Consider the following 16,915-nt stretch of genomic DNA (forward strand, 5'->3'; position numbering starts at 1 on the left):
ACTGACTCGATTAGGCTCGTTTTTTGTTTTTACTGACAATGAATATTTCCAAAATATGAAAGGAGCTATATATCTACACATTAACCTTTTTAATATGTTCTTTAAAGTACTTTCCTTAGAGTTTAAAATGAGCTCATAGTGCAGATACATGGGGCAATAAGCACGCCTCAAACACAATTACTTTGTATGCGGGCTCCTCCATATTTCGCTTGCGCCTGTGAGGACGACGTCCTAAAGTAATCCCAAATTATTTGCCACCTCATGGGGAATGAACCTACGAGGATACCAAGATCTGGAGGTGCTGCCTGTGATATAGAGGCATACTAATTGTGACCCCCCCCCCACCAGCCCCACAATCATGTAAACCCTTGGCCAACAATGGTGTCCTCTAATCGGGTCATTCTGTGTCGGGCTGGCTCGAGTTGCCACCAACTGCAGGGCCCTGTCGAAGGCTGATGGGATGACTGACTAGTGTTGCTGGAAGGTGGAGTCAGCAGAGAGGGTGACTCCTTGTTGTGCAACAAATTAAAGGGAAAGATATTTTTGCCCTGCGAATGGCTCCGGTCCTGTCCTCGTTGGCCCGAGAACCCATAGGCATGGAGGAAAGCGAATGGGACACGGGAGGAAATGTGGTTACTTCTGCGATCGATACTTTGTCTATTGTCTTTTGCCAGCGACCAGCCTTTTGTTTGTTTCCTTAGTATTAGCAATTCCGAATGCTTCCCTGTACAATAGGAATAGCAAGGGTCGCGGAATTGACTCTTACCAGCGACAAAGGAATTCTCCCCTCGACCAAATGCAAGTAGTGTACTCTTATCTTGCATCTGTCGCACTCTAAATAACAGATTTGTTTTTATCGAACTGTTTATCACTTTAATACCCCCATACAAGGATATACATCTGAATTTGCCCCACATTTGTCTAGTTCTGCGATCTGCAGGTTTGTACTTACATTTTTTAAGCCAGTGTATTAAGCATAATGGGCCATATTATTGACTAATTGTAATGATCATATATAGGTGCACTGCAAGTAATCCTCCAGAATAGAGGTTAAACACATTTTACATTCAAAGTAATTGGTTTGAAATGAAAAGCAAACGCTTTGAAATCAACCTTAAAAAAAAATGTATTTCTATGCAAAGGATGGAATTGTAAATGAACATGTTACAGGAGGGCACATCCACTTGTTCTTTAAACTAATTGTCAAACTATATGCTATTACTATGAAAATGTGGGAAAAATCCACAGCCCCTGAACCATCTGCAATTATGTCCATTTAAACAAATGGACATTTTCACTGTTTTCTAACTTTGGTTACACTTTATGGACTTGTTTTAATCTGTCCCCATTCACTGGTTTCAGGCCAAGTAAAGCAGTACTTTGCCCTGTTGGCTGCCTGTGGTTTTTACTTGTACTTTTTTCCGAATGTTAAATTGTAACTAGTGTAATCGGGGGTTGACAGGCCTACAGGGAACTTTGGAGATTTCACTGTGGGCCTCTACATCATGGGCCTCTTTTGTATGGTTACCCGTTTTATATGTTCTCAATTCAAAAAGGTTTGGCTTGCTCACAGTATGACATATGTGGCCACTTTGAAAAACATTTCCAGGGCCTCTAAGTTCCCAGTCCACCCATTACTGTAATTTATGGTCTCTGAAAAAGGTATTTTCAATACACTGAAGTGGTAATCTTTTTTCATGAATCTGTGCTTTCTTAAAGCTGCAATCTTCATTTTTGGTCTTGGTAAATGTTAAAATAATTTTGGAGGCCCTACTGAGCAGCAACAAGCATGGCCGCTTAAGTTAGTGCTCTGGCCCCGGCGATATCCTGATAGTATACATATCCTTTTTTATTTGTGCCAGTGCTACATGGCTGGAAAGGGGAAAGTGTGGCGTAACATCCCGGCATCTGCCTGAGTTTGGAGGAGGGAGCTGTGCTGTGAACGGCAGAATCGTCTGTTCATACGCAGCTGGTGCAAGTGACTGTGTTCGACTGGGGGGTGATCGCTCGCCCTGTGTGGTGACTTCAATCCGGCTCATGGCTTCAGAGGGCTGAGTGGGGGTGGGCCTTGATCTCCCGTAGGAGCACACCTGGTAGGTGAGCTCTGAGCAGTGTGAGGAACTCATGGTGGCAACAGTAAAGACAGACCCAAGTGATCACAGTTCAAGGGTGTTTATTAAACACTAAATGCAGGGTGGAAAAAATGCTCATTCTAAACCTAAATCTAAGATGGGAGCAAGCAGCGGCTATCAAATGAAAAATAAGGCAGTCCTTGTGGCGTTGTCAAAATAAAAGGGCTTATACTAAGAAAAACCTATTGCCAATTCCATACAACTAATTACAATAAAGTGTGAGGTAAGGGTTCAATAAAGAAAGAAGTGTTCACAAATAAGCCAGGATGTGATTTGCTATGAGTCTCCCTTCCCCACGTTTTCAGCACTGGACAAGGTGGGACCTTGGAGCACAGCACACGCTTGCTTTCTCAGCATGAGCTGACTGTCCCGTTCCAGTTATCCCCATTCCAGTTATCAGGTACTTCGATGGTTGTCTCTTTTCAAAGAAGTCTCTTGTCTTCGAGGGCCTGATGTATTTAACCACAAACAAAAAGTTCCTTTCTCAATGGACTTTGGGTGATGACTTTTCACCACCTGGATCTCCCTCGGCTGGGCTCGGCCCCAACTGACAAGGGGGACAACTCACTTCACCTGGTCTTTCAATGCTTCTTGCTTTCAAAGCTCTTAATGTCTATTTTTAAACAGTTCTTCGGGCTTTGACCCTGGTTGTCCGCTTCCCTCTGCTGAGGGATTCACTCTCGCCAACTTTTACAGACAGTTCACTATATTTCGGGACCTTGGACTTCATCCCCTCTTGTTAGCATCTCTCAGCCGGGTTCACTCTTGCCAACTTTCACCAAACAGTTCATGTACTGATTTCACCACACGGGAGCCATTTTCCTTCTTCACAATCCTCTGTCGGTCAAAGACTCAACGGTACAGAGGATTTTATAAGACCCCCCTGTATGACCACTTTGACCTCTCTTCGACTCTTCCCAAGGCCTTCTGGTTATGGTAGTCTCCTTTTGGGTAATCGCCCAGACCATTCTGCGTCGGCATCCACGTGGTGCCGGACGCCTCTGTTGCCAGCTTTCCCACACTTTATCAATAGTCCCTTTTATGCATTAAAGTTCCACTGAGCGGTTTGCTACTTTTTCGTTCAACACAGCCCAGTTTCTTCTCGAGTCTCCGCTCGACTCACTGGCTGTGACAAACCCCTTGGCTTTCTTCTTCTTCGAGTCAAGGATAGTACCACAGAGACAAGCGTCTCTCCCTGGCTTGGTTATCAGCCGAGGAGTGCCTCGTGTACCATCGACATCTGCTGCAACACGTGCTGGCCTTTGCTCGCTGCCTTATGTTTCCAGCTGTGCAGGTTTCACAGGCCTGGATCGGAAAGGGCAAGGTCACTTCTCTCCTTGTCACCCTGTCGGTTTTCGCCGTCTTTCGCCTCCTCTTGAACTGCCATGCCGAGTTAGCTCACATCGTGCGGTGTGCCTTGCTTGTCCTGTGCTCTCCAGCTCTACCTTTTATCCCTGTGGAGAAGGGAAAGGGCCGTCTGGTGTGTGATTCTGGTCAATTGCCTGACCTTTGTATGGGGACATGTCAGGTAAATGGCTCTGGTGTTAGTCTGGTGTCTTTAGTTTTGTGCAAAAGTGTTTGTGTCAGAAAAGGGGGTGGGGGCAGTGTTTTGTAACATCCTACATAGTAGGATGGAGAAAGGTGTTGAAAGAAAGGGATACCATGTCTCATTCATTGGTGTCCCACTCTTAGTCCCCAAGGACCTCCCCCCCCCACCCCCCCACCTCAATCCAGATGATACTCCTTCACTGGTCCACACCAGGAACTGGATCCAATAGCGATGGCCGTGTCCTGGCGCCCTGGATGACAGATCCCTGGGGGCTAGCTAGGGAGACGCATTCAAATTGCTGACAGCGGGCACCCCTGCGCGTTGCTGGAGGATCCCTTTGTATCCTCTGCACATTTCCGGCTTGCCCCTTTGCTCGAATGCTGCTGTCAACCGGCTGAGTGCCTGAACTGACATTGCTGTGAATCCTGGTGCCCGTGATGGTGTGCCCTCTGTGTTGTAGCGGACAACTAAGGCATTTCTGACTCTGGGGCCCCTGTAAGGTCTCCTGCTTTACACAATCCTATTGCACAAGGGCCGGCCAGCGGGTGGTGTATGAGTCCTGTGGGGGTGGTCCCATGACTGTAAGGGGCCCAGAGTCGTTTTCTACCGGAGCGGTCGACCTAGTGGTGCTTGGAGACAGCATTGGTGAACTGTAGGTTTGCACCGCTTCTTGTGCACTCTGGTTGCGTGCTGGGCAGATCGGTGCACGCTGGACTGGTGTTGGGGGAGATGGAGCGGGGGTGATCGCTCCGGCTCTGAAGATACAGTATCAGTTTTGGTGTGCGTAAGCCACTTGACATGTTGGAACATGACAAAGGGTGTAGGGAAAAAGACAGGCCCAATGGACATGTTCACAAGTACTCTGGTAAGGGCTGCAAGTTCTGACTCCTGTGGGGGGAGGCTGGGAGACAGGTGCTGGCTGGGGAGGCACCAGATGACCGCCCCCACGTCCCGTTCCCCCCCCTTCTGGCTGCTGTGAAGAATGGTTTTTTTGCTTTCAATGAGAGGCTCGACAATATATTTGCAAACGCTGGCTCCCTGCGCTCCAAGCTGGACAAGGAGACCAGGGGCACAACACTTGGGCAGAGACTAGGATAGGTGGCACCGAGGACAAGATCATGCAACATGACCAGGACATAGCCAGTTTGAAGAAAGACTTGTCAGAAGTGCAAAGACTTGGATTTGCTTTCTCAGCGCAACAATGTCTGTATCGTCAGAGTGCCCGGAAATGCAGTGAAGGGGCCTATGGAGAAGTTTGAGGACCTGCTGAAACAGTTGTTGGGCGAGTCGCAGTTCTCGGCTCAATTCTTGGTGCAGCAGGCACACTGTGCTCTGGCCCCCAGTCCCAAACTGGGGGAGCCCCCAAGGACGATTATTGCCAAGTTACTAAACTACAGAGACAGGGACCGTATCCTGAAGTTGTCTCGGGAGTGCTGGTCATTGCAGTTTTGCTCCAGTAAGATCCATATTTCGCAGCCGGTGTCCCGGTGCTGCGGCAGTCCTATGATCCGGTTAAGCGTCTTCTCTGAGCTCGGCAGAATCAGTATGCCCTTCCGTTCCCTGCTAAATTACGCATCTTGCATGGAGGTAGAGCACACCTTTTTGAGAAACCGTTGGATGTCATCACTTAGATCGAGGCATCAATTCTGCTTCCTCCGAGAGCGTGCCGGATGGTCAGCTCCCTAGTGGTAGTAGGGATTCTGGTACTGTGGACGCTGGAGAGTGAACGTTGGAGTCACAAATTCTGAGGGCATAGTGAGCTATAATTGTAAATTAGCCAGGCCTACCGGCATTTCTGTGAGAACGGTTGTTGGTGGCATCGCTTCCCAGGAGGAGTCCAGGTTTGTTAGTTTGGGGGTGCATCATCGAGTTGGGGGGTGATGTGGTGGGTACTTGCTGGGTGGGTAAGCGGGAGTAGTGGGACTCCCAGAGATTGTTTACATGTTTCAATCTGTTTGGGCAAGTGGTGTACTGCATATCATGGGGTGAAATGGGTCAGTGCCGTTGGCTGCTTGGAACTTGGATAGGCACTAATGGCGGGAGTGGATAATCTAAGGGTGGCGGGGGAGTTGACGTTCAACTCCTGGAATGTACACGTGTTGAACACCCGGTTAAGGCTCGAAGGGTGATTGCAAATCGTGAGTGGCACACCCCAAGGATCCTGATGCTGCAGGAGGCCCATGCATTAAGATCGGTTCATGAGTCCTTTGCCCCCCAAATGGGGAGGCCAGAGATTTTTCACCACATACTCCTTGCAGGCGTGTGGGGGGGGGGGTAATGACATTGATACACCCCATGCTTGTATTAATTTTGGAACAAGGTACATTGATTTGTTGGGTCAGTATGTTGTGTTAAGGGGCACACTTGATGGTAAGGATTTACTGCTGGTTAACTCCTATGGTCCTAATGTTGATGATCACAAATTTGACTGGTTGCTTGCAGATGTTATTGTTGGGCATATTGAAGTACCTGTGACCTGGGGTGGGGGCATGAATATGATCCTGGATACCGCCATGGAATGCTCTACCAGAACACCTTGGCACTTGACAATGGCGGCACACTTACTCTTGCGTATTATGTCGCAATTACACTTGTCGGATTTCTGGAGGAAGCTGCATCCCGGGGGTAGGGAGTACACATTACTCAATGGTCCACGATTGCTCGCCCCAAATTGATTATTGGCTGTTGTCTACGTAGTGGATGGGGAGGGGAAATGGGGCGCTCTCCTACCACACACATTCTCTGATCACTCACCCAGTGGGCTTTCTTTGGTCTTTAAACACACATTCACTCTGCCCCCTTTGGCGCATGTCCCCTGTGATGTTGCAGGACCCTAATCTTGCGGAAAGGCTTTCTGTCAAAATTGAGTTTTTTTTAACCATGTGGACTCAGTGGCTTGTCATGCTACGATTTGGGAAATCCTATAAAGTTTTCATGAGGGGGGAAATATCTAGCACCTCTGGGACCCTTAAATCACTCAGATCAGATCTTAGTGTCCTTAAGCAGCGGATTTGGCAGCGCGAAAACAAATATGCCTAGTCTAGTGGGGCATTGCTGGGCCTAATCCAGGGCCATTTGTTAAAATATCAGGAGCTGGCTGATAGAGGTTCTCTATGTTGCAAGGCCGGTACTTGCACGCATATACAGAGAGTCTGACAAACCAGGTAGGGTCCTCGCTAGGGCGGTGAAGTTAGATTTACCTTCTCATAGGATTACTGGCATCACCTTGGGTGCTGGGGTCACCCTTATGGCTGAGGCCGACATAAAATCAGAATTCCAGGACCACTACGCAACACTTTATTTGAACAAGGATGCCTGCTCTGATGTAGAATTCTCGCAGTTTTGGAGTACATCGATCTTGTGGCGTTGACGGATGATGCTGTCCAGGACCTCATCATCCCCAAGGAGGTTACAGTCCCAGGATCTGATGGGCTATGGTTGGAATTATACAAGGAATAGGGGGCAGTATTGGCTCCACAGCTTCTTTGCTCACTGGTTCTCTTCTGCCGTCTATGCATGAGGCAATAACTGTGCTCCTAAAACCTAGTAAGCCGGTTAATGAAGTTGCTTCATATCGGCCATTGTCCTTAATTAACATTGATGCGAAGATCTTCGCTAAAATCCTTGTTTCTAGACTCCTCCCTTATGTGGCCGGTTTGGTTCACCCAAACTAATCGGGAATTATCCTGGCGAGGTCCACTGCATTCAATCTACGTAGGCTTTTTGCCATGATCGCCCAAATAGATCCAAAAGCTTGGGCGGTGGCGACATCCCTAGATGCTGAGACAGGTTTGATTCTGTCTCATGGAAGTACATAATGAGTGTCCTCCGGCGTTGCAGTTCTGGGCTTACTACCTCAGTTGCGTGCAATTACTATCCTCTCATCCTACCACGTTGTCCACAATTATAGGGTTATAAAGAGGAACACGTCAGCTGTGCAATTTGTTCGCGTTGACCATAGAACCACTTGCTGCAATAATTAGGTCTGGACACGGGCACAGCAGACTTCATATGACTGGGTCACCTCAGATCATATCTCTGTATGCAGATGATAGCTTATTGTATATCCTTGATCCTGAGGTGAACCTTTGCCCTATGATTGACGAAGTGTGCACATTGTCCAAATACTCAGGCTACACGATCAACAAAGTTGTTCCCCCTTATGGATGCCACGTTCCCGATTGTCGACCCACAGGGGTTTTGCTGAGTGGATTCCCGGTTCAAATACCTGGCTATTTAGGTTTCTATGCAGCAATATATCTTGTTTGCGGATAACTACACCGACTATATATGTTTATTTATGTGGCGCCTACACACAATGTGTTTCAAAGCGCTTCAAGAAAAGGAAGGGACCAAGGGAAATTACAATGACATTCTTACAGGCCATGAACAGTAAGGATGTGAAATTAACTATCGTACTCGGCCTGACGACATTTCAGATTTTGCAAGAGCTAAGACATAGATAAGGAAGGGAGTGGGAGCGTGGGAAGGAAATGGAAACCGGCGACTATTGTACTAGGCCTGGTGACATTTCTGGTAGAGCCGGAGAAAAACAAAAGGCGAGGGAGAGGAGTGCAGAAAGGGAGGGGAGGAACAAAACAAGCGGTTTTAGACGACATTTCAGATAGTGCTGGGGGGGGGGGGGCGGAAACAAGTAAGGGGAGGAGGTTCCTATCATACTAGGTCCAGGGATATTTGGTAAGTGTATAGAAGAAAGTAAGGGGAGGAGATAGGAAAAGGGAGAGGAGGAGAGAACAAAGAGAAAACAGTCAAAAAGAGCAGAGAAGCAAGAGGGGAGATTGAATACAATTGCAGAAGTCAGTAGTAACACATAATGTTGCAAGCCAGGGTACAAGATGAAGATGGGGGAACAGCATGATTCAGGGTCACCATGAGTACAAGATGCAAAGGAAAGGGTGATGCACCATGAATCACTGTGAATCAGTGAAGTCCATAAAAGTCAAATCCAGCATTGGCCACAAGGCGGTGATGGTGAAACCAGAATGTATCAGGACAGACTCCTGCAGAAGTAGGCTGGAGGGATGGGTGGGGGGGACAGGGTAGAAGAATCCAGCATAACGGGCAACACCTGTGTGAGAAGGTAAGGGGGGCACAAGGGAACATCACATGGGGATCACAGGGGGTGGGGATGGCCTGTGGGGATAGAGGGAGTAAACACATGTTGGTGCATGCTTACCTACCGTCTGAGCAGGGGGCAGGCGCTGGGTCCTCCTGGTCCGAACAGGTCCAAACAGGAATTGCCCTTTTCTTCGTCAGCCCTTCGCTTTGGACGCCTTTGATCTAAGAGTTAAGAGCAGGAAGGAAGAGGCAGGACTAAGGTGGTGGGTGGTGCTTAGGCCAGGTGACCTAGATCCACTTGAATCTGCTCCCCATCTGCAAAGGAAAAGAGGCTGGAGGGCTCCTGAAGTGCAACTCCTGGTGACCAAATTTAAGATCTGGGCTAGGCTGCAGATCTCGTCGTACATCAGGTTATCTTTGTTGAAGATGGTAGTTCTCCCCAAACTCTTGTATTTCTGCAATATTCTGATCTGGCTGGGTAGGGCCATTTTTATGTCAATCCGCTCCATGATGATGGGTTTTTTTTGTTGGGAGAAGCTCACAGAGCCATAGGATAGGGGCGGACTGGCGGACCCAGATGTGTAACTGTACTACCTAGTGTCGCAGGCCCAATATATGCTGTACTGGTATGTCACGGGACTGGAGGTTGTGCACCTGACGCTTCAGTTATAGTGCTCCCCCCACCCCCCCACTAATTTTAAGGCAGTGATATTTATTGGTAGGCATGTAGACTCCTGCACATTCGATCTGGTGCGCGTCACTGTTAATGCCTGGTGTAGGCTCTTTTTGATATTGGGTATTGTGATGCCTTATCACCCGAAAGTTCCTCTGTGAAATGTTCCTGGCTTAGTCCTCACTCCAGATCTAGATGTGCAAAAATCCTGGGGGAACCAATACCAACCTAAGACTGGAAGATGTGTCACCAGAAGGGTCCTTTGTGTCACCGGAGGACTATACGGCTAAACTTGGCAGTGGGCCATTGATTATCCTGCAATATTATAGATTAAGAGCAGCAGGCAGACGGCTGTGGCCAATGTTTCCACACAAGCCGGAAACTCGTCCACTCTTGGATGCCATGGTGGCAGGTGGGAAAACAAGGCGTTTGGTGTCCAGGTTGTATAAACTAGTACTGGAAGTGCAGCCAACTAGGATCGAGCACAGTTAATACCGGAAGCCCCTGACGTATGCTTGAAATGCACCCGCACCCCAGAGGATACGGTGCACATGTTCTGGGGGTGCCCCGTCATACAGTTTTTGGGGAAAAGGTTGCCACTACACTGCATGAGATTTTAGACATCCCCCCCCCCCCCCACCCTCCACCATCTACATTGGTCACGTCAAGTATCTCTTGGGGAATATAGCTAGGGTATCGGTGGAGGTCGGGTGACTTTTTAATGCAGTATGTATTGCAGCAAAGAAATGTGTGCTCAGATATTGGAAATCCAAGAGTGACCCGATGCATGCAGAATGTTTGCGAGACCTCGTATTTACATCAGAGAGGGGGAGACGTATATAGCCTCCTTCCCGTTATAGTGCCCACCCAGGAATATTTGCAACCCCCCCCCCCCCCTTGTGTGTCTTTTTGGGGTCTATGATCTGCTAGGGCTGGAAGTGAGGTGAACTGTCTGGTTACTGTGGTTCCCTCTTTCTTACCCAAGTGCAGTTGTCCCTCTACCCCTTCTCTTCTTAATCTGCTCTGATGTACTTCTACAGTTGATATTGCCTGTATCATGCCAATGCATAAACCCTTATGTATGTGCCACGGGTTTGCCCTGTGAATGTGCCTATATATTTTAAATAAAGTTTTTAAAAAAGTTAACCTCATTTCTGAGTTATCTTTTTCCATGCATTTCCTAGTCTACCAATTCTAACCCTATATAGTACTAATTTGTTTAGTGATCCTAGGACACTACCTGTGTTGTACTTGTGTACGGATTACCCAATTTTAAATGATGGGGTTATTCAAAACATCATACTTTAACATCTGTTTTCCCAAGTGTCCTGGCTCTGAACAACAGTCTCACTTTTGCAGGTTAATCTTCAAGAAATTGAATAGGTTTGTATGCAGTCTACTTCTGACATACTGCACTATTGGCCAGTGTAATTCAGAGTCCCAAATATTTGTTAGCTACAGATCGAACTTTCTACAATTTGATTCCTCTGACCCAACTTGCAGCACAATCACCCAGCATTGTATAGTATAGAGGGTTCAGAATATGCACTTTTCACCTGCCACTGGCAAGTGATGATAGACTTTCTTCTAATCAAAAATGGTGTGTTGTGTAACTGTGCTATGTGACTGTGTACAATTGAGGTGGCGATTGACTTTTTATGACTGGCTTATTAGCTTTCAACTTGAAATGTGTACCACTGTAGTATACCACTCTTTAAGTACAACATACTGTCACATAGGCTTGCTTTTCTCTGCTAGAAATGTTTCAGGATTGCAGATTGTCATTGCTGGAGTACAAATAGGTTCACCGAACGCTACCGCACTTATTATGTTGCATTGAATTTTAGAACGCACTCCTATTTTTGTTTTATTAAAGTGTGTACTTTGTTGTGCAGCCAAGAAGATGAAGCTATCCCTCAATACGGCATTCCGAGCTATGAAGAAGTTATGGGAACAGAGTTTTCTGCTGCAGACCCGACTCCCTTTGACAGAAATGAAAGAATCAGCATGTCTCTTCCTTCGTATGAGTCACTGAATGAAATTGACGAAACGACACCAACGCGGACTCCACCAAGTCCGAAAGAAGGGTCAAGTAATGACCTCCAACGAAGCAAACGTAACTCCCGCAGTGGAAAAGGAGTGAAACCATTAAAAGTTCGTAGAATTAAATCTGAAAAACTGCATCTCAAAGACTTCAGATTAAATCTTTCAAATAAAGATGTTTTGGCTCAAAAAATAGAGCCACTGACACCGCCACCTCAGTATGATGGGAAAACAATTGAAAGCACACAACCAATTTAGACAATTTCTTACTAATCTTGGGTTGTGTTGGTTATAATTCCAATTTGTATTCAATGATAAGTATTTTTAAGGCAAACTAAAATGTTATGTTTGCCTTAACCATGCGCGTATTACAAGCTGTAAGCAAATAAAAAGGTGGCAAAGGTTTTCCCAGTTTAATGACAGGACTCCTAATTTAGGATCATCCAAGTGCATAACAAATGCAATATTTGTATTTTGTTACCATGTCTATTAGTACCTTTGCTGTATTTGTAGTACCAAGCATTCAGAGTAATAGCCGGGGCTATCCATATCTTTATTGCGATGTTTGTGAGGTTTGAATAAAGTGTCCTTTTCCAAAAGGCTTGTATGTTCTCCCTGAGGACAAATAAGTTGTAATCTTTAGCAATCTTTCTGGTAATGTACGTTGTCATTCTTCCCTAGAAACCAGTAAGCAACCATGCTGTATCTACACTGTAACTACAAAACCTAGCGTGAGACCCACAGTACATTTTTAAATGCTAATTGAGGGCAAAGTAAAGTTGAATACTAAAAGCGAATGCTTGAGTTTTTAACTTTTTTTCTAGCATGAGTGTAGCTAAAGAATGGGGGAACTTAAGCAAACGGTAGGTTTATTTAGTTAATACATTGTGAATTCTACAACCATTATCTGCAGGCGCAACAAGTCCATGGCAAAGCCAGCAAAGTTTAATCCATAAAGGGAGGTTGATTCAGGGTACCACCATAGAGCGGTTCTTGCATATTTATTGGCTCATTGCATTTCACATTTGATTACTTCAAAGCGTTTAAAGCACCCCTTCAAAATACCAATGTGTTTTGAAAATGCACAATTAAGAATTCCAAATGCATTTGCTTTTTAGTTGGCAAAATTGTTTATTATGGTTTTATCATATCTAAAAAATGTCAATATAAGATACTGATAGACATCGACTTCTTTAATGTACATAAGGTTGCTCTCCTGTTCGTCAATCATAAATCGCATTCGTATTTTGATGTGTGAATGTAGTGGTATAACCTGAATAATGTAATTGTATTTATGTGTAAAGTTACCATTTTGTAATGCGTAATTGCTCTAAAAGGAAAACTCTACACCAGCTTTTTTTTAAAAAAAACTGTTTCAACCCAATATTTTTGCCTTAAAACCAGTTGCTGCATGTGGTTGAAGATGCAGGTCAATTTGTAAAGTGTAGATCGAACATCTACATGCTGGAATATATGCATTGTGTTTCTATGCCTATAGACTGAAGTAAACTGTTTGTGTTGGTCCTTGTTTTTGTATATTCTCAGAAAGAAGACCAGTAGTAACTGTTAAAGCAGTGCAAAGTTTAGATCACACTGGCTACCTGGTTACCTTTTTAGTTGATCTTAACTAATCTGAAATTTAGGAAAAATACCTCCATAAAACCGCAATCATCAAAAGCTGCCATCCCCTTTTCCCTTGGCTTGCGCCTGCCACTCTTGCACAATGTTGCTGGAAAAAGTAAAACTTAAATCCTATTCATATTGTTTTGAACAGGAGTCCAACCTGTGCACATGTTGTGCAACAGTGTGTAGTAGAACATTCCCCATTTTAGAAATTAACATAAAATAGAAACCCTTTTTTTTTCTTGGAAGGGAAACAGTTTAGATTTGTTTGTAATAAAATACTGCTAGCACACATGGGTTGCTCAATTATTCAACTTCTGTAATGTACCTAGTGATGCATGGCGGTAGTAGGGATCATATGAGCTAGCGTTCATTGATGTGGCACAATTGTAATTTAACATGGATGGTAACTGCAGTCTGCTGTTGCACACTTTCTGTAGTTGCAAAAATAAGACCTGGTTCCATAAACTTATTGGGCAAAATTGATTGTTTCTTTTGTAATAAACTAAATGTCATGGTGTAGTGCCTCTTTTTACCGTTAACATCATGTCAACAACATTACAATATTATAAAGAGTAACATTTTCTATTCTGCTACAGCAGTCATCCTTTGATCTATTTACCCTCGTCAGACTTGAGGGCAAGCTTCCTGTTGGAATATGGGATGGTAAGTATAATTGTTTACCATAAGGTGTTATTGGACTTGATGAAGTTGGATTTTAGCAATGTCCAAGAGTCTTCACACTGTAGAAAAATTGAGAAACAAATGTTAATTTAAATATAGTTTGCCAGAGAATTCCATAGGGAACTGTCAATTGGATATAAATGCAATATTTATAGTTTGTATTTTTTCTTTTTTTGGGGTAACCTGCAAATACTCCTTAGATCAGAGGTCCTTCGACTGAAGTTGCTCCCCAGTTATCTGAGGTAAATAATTACCTTTTTGAAAACATTTAAGTGTACAATTCCTTGTTGCAGGTTTAGCTTCAGATGAATCCTACATCGGACAAATATTATTAAACATTAACGTGTAAGGCCTTAATTGTATGCAAGCTCTATGCACACCAATTATACAAACAAGAAATTTGTTTTTTTTTAAGTATCTCTGTGGTCCCTCACCACATCGACCTAGCGATGACCTTGGCTGGGCCCAGAGACCAGCCATATTTCTGGGCCAAGAGTCAAGCAATAAGACTGCCAGCAATTACCTCAGAAGGAGAACCAGAACTGGGAGAGTCGCGTGATCTGATATTGCATTTATAACTGGCCTGTACACAAGTGTTTCTAGGTGCCACAAGACAAGGGAGGGGAAGACGGGACAAAGGAACTTACTAGTCCTTGTGAGATTCAGATTGTGCAAGTGTGACAACGAGAAGTGCAGGGTGCGGGAAGTGCAGGGGGAGGGGAGTAAGGGAAATGCAAGGGAAGAGGGTAGGGGGAAGTGCGGCCAGGTGAGCGCGGCTCTGGGTAAGTGCAAATCGGCAGGGAGGCTGTAGAGGTTAGATTACAGGCCGTAAATGAGCAGTAGGCCAGGCAGGAGTGCACAGAGGACTGGTTGTAGAGGAGCCTGGTACCCAGTGGGAGTTTGAGGGTACCAAGCAACCAGTCGGCGCATCAGACAGTAAGGTTAGCAGGGAAGATGGAGAGAAGCCCGAGAAAAGAGGGTATTATGCTGCTTCTGGAATCTCAGGTGGTCAGGCTCAAGTCTGAGAGGGGCAGGGAGGTTGTTCCAGCAGGAGGCATCTGCAGAGGAGAGAGATCTACACACCCTCTCTGTCTGGAGACGCGTCAGACCCTTCGATTTGGAGGTAGCTGAGCAAATAGATCAAGAAGGAAGGTACTTAAGCAGAGGGAGTTGGATGTAGTGCGGGCCCTGACACCAGAAAGTCCTGTGGACGATTAACTTGATCCTTGTAGCCACAGGGAGCCAGTGGAGACATTTTAGGGCTGGAGAGATACGGTCTCTGGGCTTGAGGCCACGGATAAGTCTTGCAGTTCTGTTCTGGATTAGATGCAGAGGGTGCAGAGTAGAGGCAGGCAAATTGAGAAAATAGCCATCGCAGTAGTCCAGCCTGGAGAGAACCAGAGCTCTGTGGGAAAGTGAGAAAAGGTAGGATACCTCTGAGGAGGTGCAGTTGGAAGTGGGCCGCCTTTGCAAGGCCCGTGATGTGAGGAGAGAGTGGAGTCGAAGAGGACACCAAGGTTTTTTGCCTAGAGGGCTCAAGGATGGCGGCCAAAGTGAGAGGGGGGAATGAGGGAGCTGGGGTCCCAATGAGAAGGATCTCCACCTTACTGGCATTAAGGCAGAGATCGTTGAAGTAGCACAAATCCTGAAATGTGGATAGACAGTCAGGAATGAGCGAGGCAGGAGAGGCAGCTGATGGAAGCATTAAGGAGAGCCGAGTGTCGTCCGCATAACCGTGAAAGTTGGAGGAGATCCGAAGGGCCAAAGGGGCCAGATAGACATTTAAGAGTCAGGGTGAGAGGATGGAGCCCTGGGAAGAGTGGTGGTGGGGAGGAAGCACCCAAGTTGGACCTGGGAGGGACTGTCCAAGAGGAAGCTCAGCCTTGCCAGAACCTTATCCGTGATGCCCAGGTTCTCACTAAGATTGATCGGGGTGGAGTGATTGACCATGTCAAAAGCAGAAGGTAGGTGTTATGCTCACCTGACTCCCACAGGGGCGTCGATCGGACCCAGACAGCTGCGACCTCCTCCAACATGAAGCGTAGTGCAGAGATGACAGACTGGACTGCACCTCCTAACCTCGTCTGCCTGACCCGTAGAAGTATTCTCCTGCAAGTGGAGAAAGGGATTTGGTATCCGTGGATTCTAGTAATGGCACCCCGCTAATTACCACCGATTCACTTTCAGTAAACTCACCTTACGTTTGTAAATGATGAGCTCTCCATCCTGCGTGGAATGCAGGGGCGCGTAGATACCAGTTACTTCACTGGTTTGAAGGCGTTGGAAGAGTTCCCGATGAATATTGACTCCGAGGTTCCAGCCGAGAACCCGTAAGTATAAATTTCAAAGAGTTCAATATGTCCGATGTTCACTCTTGTACATTCCTTTCTTGTGTTGGAGCTGGGTCCAAGGGAAGATTGTCTTGTGGCAGCTGATTGTGTTCAGGTAAGAGTCTGTATTACCCAATACTGTCCGGCAAAAGATGCGTGTGTTTTAAATTGCTAGTTTCTCTCTCCTTACAGGTGCGGCGTAAGAAGTTGCGGTTTGTTACAGAATAATGCCTCCGGTTGTTAATCAGGCAAGTCTATGGTGGAGAGGTTGTATTTGTTGGCTTTTTCGGCTCACCTTATGTTTCTTTTGTCCCCTAGATGGTGGAATTCGGCGGAGAAAATGATGGAGGCTGCTCCGGATCGAAAAATGCTGTGAGGACTGGTGAGTGTGGCACGGCGCTGCAGCTGGCGATGTGATGCTTGTAGAATAATGTCCTTTTCAAGTTCGAAGCCGTGATGGATCTGGAATTCAGGTAAGGATTGAAATATCTGTTTTCTAACCGTTCCTTCTTTCTTCTATTGTTAGGAGCTCTGGATTCGAGATGGGCGTGGCTGAAGACTGGATGCTGACTGCAGGCACGGTGAGCGTTACGCTGCTGGATGCAGAATAACGCAAAGCATGTGCTGCTGTTCGGGCGTGGTTTAAATAGCCTCCAAAGTAGTTCCAGGTAAGAAGTCCCTAGAACCACACCCGAGTAAAAAATAGTCCCTGTAGTAAAAAAGTCCCATCCAGGCCTCACGTTGGCTTGGATTCATTTGCAGTATGGTCTGCATGAGGTAGGTGAAGACTATGAGCCTGGCG

General features: G+C 46.0%; 1 protein-coding gene across 1 annotated transcript in view; it reads left to right on the forward strand.

Moving 5' to 3' along the window:
- Window positions 1–13,617, forward strand: part of TMEM51 (transmembrane protein 51) — a 153,874-nt gene extending 140,257 nt beyond the window's left edge. Inside the window, exon 3 of the mRNA XM_069610889.1 lies at window positions 11,329–13,617. Coding sequence (XP_069466990.1) covers window positions 11,329–11,734 — 406 coding nt within the window. The 3' untranslated portion in view covers window positions 11,735–13,617. The remainder of the gene's footprint in view (window positions 1–11,328) is intronic.
- The last annotated feature ends 3,298 nt before the right edge of the window (window positions 13,618–16,915 follow it).

The sequence above is a fragment of the Ambystoma mexicanum genome, chromosome 8 (assembly GCF_040938575.1).
Source record: "Ambystoma mexicanum isolate Mex_15411 chromosome 8, UKY_AmexF1_1, whole genome shotgun sequence".
Taxonomy (NCBI): Eukaryota; Metazoa; Chordata; class Amphibia; order Caudata; family Ambystomatidae; genus Ambystoma; species Ambystoma mexicanum.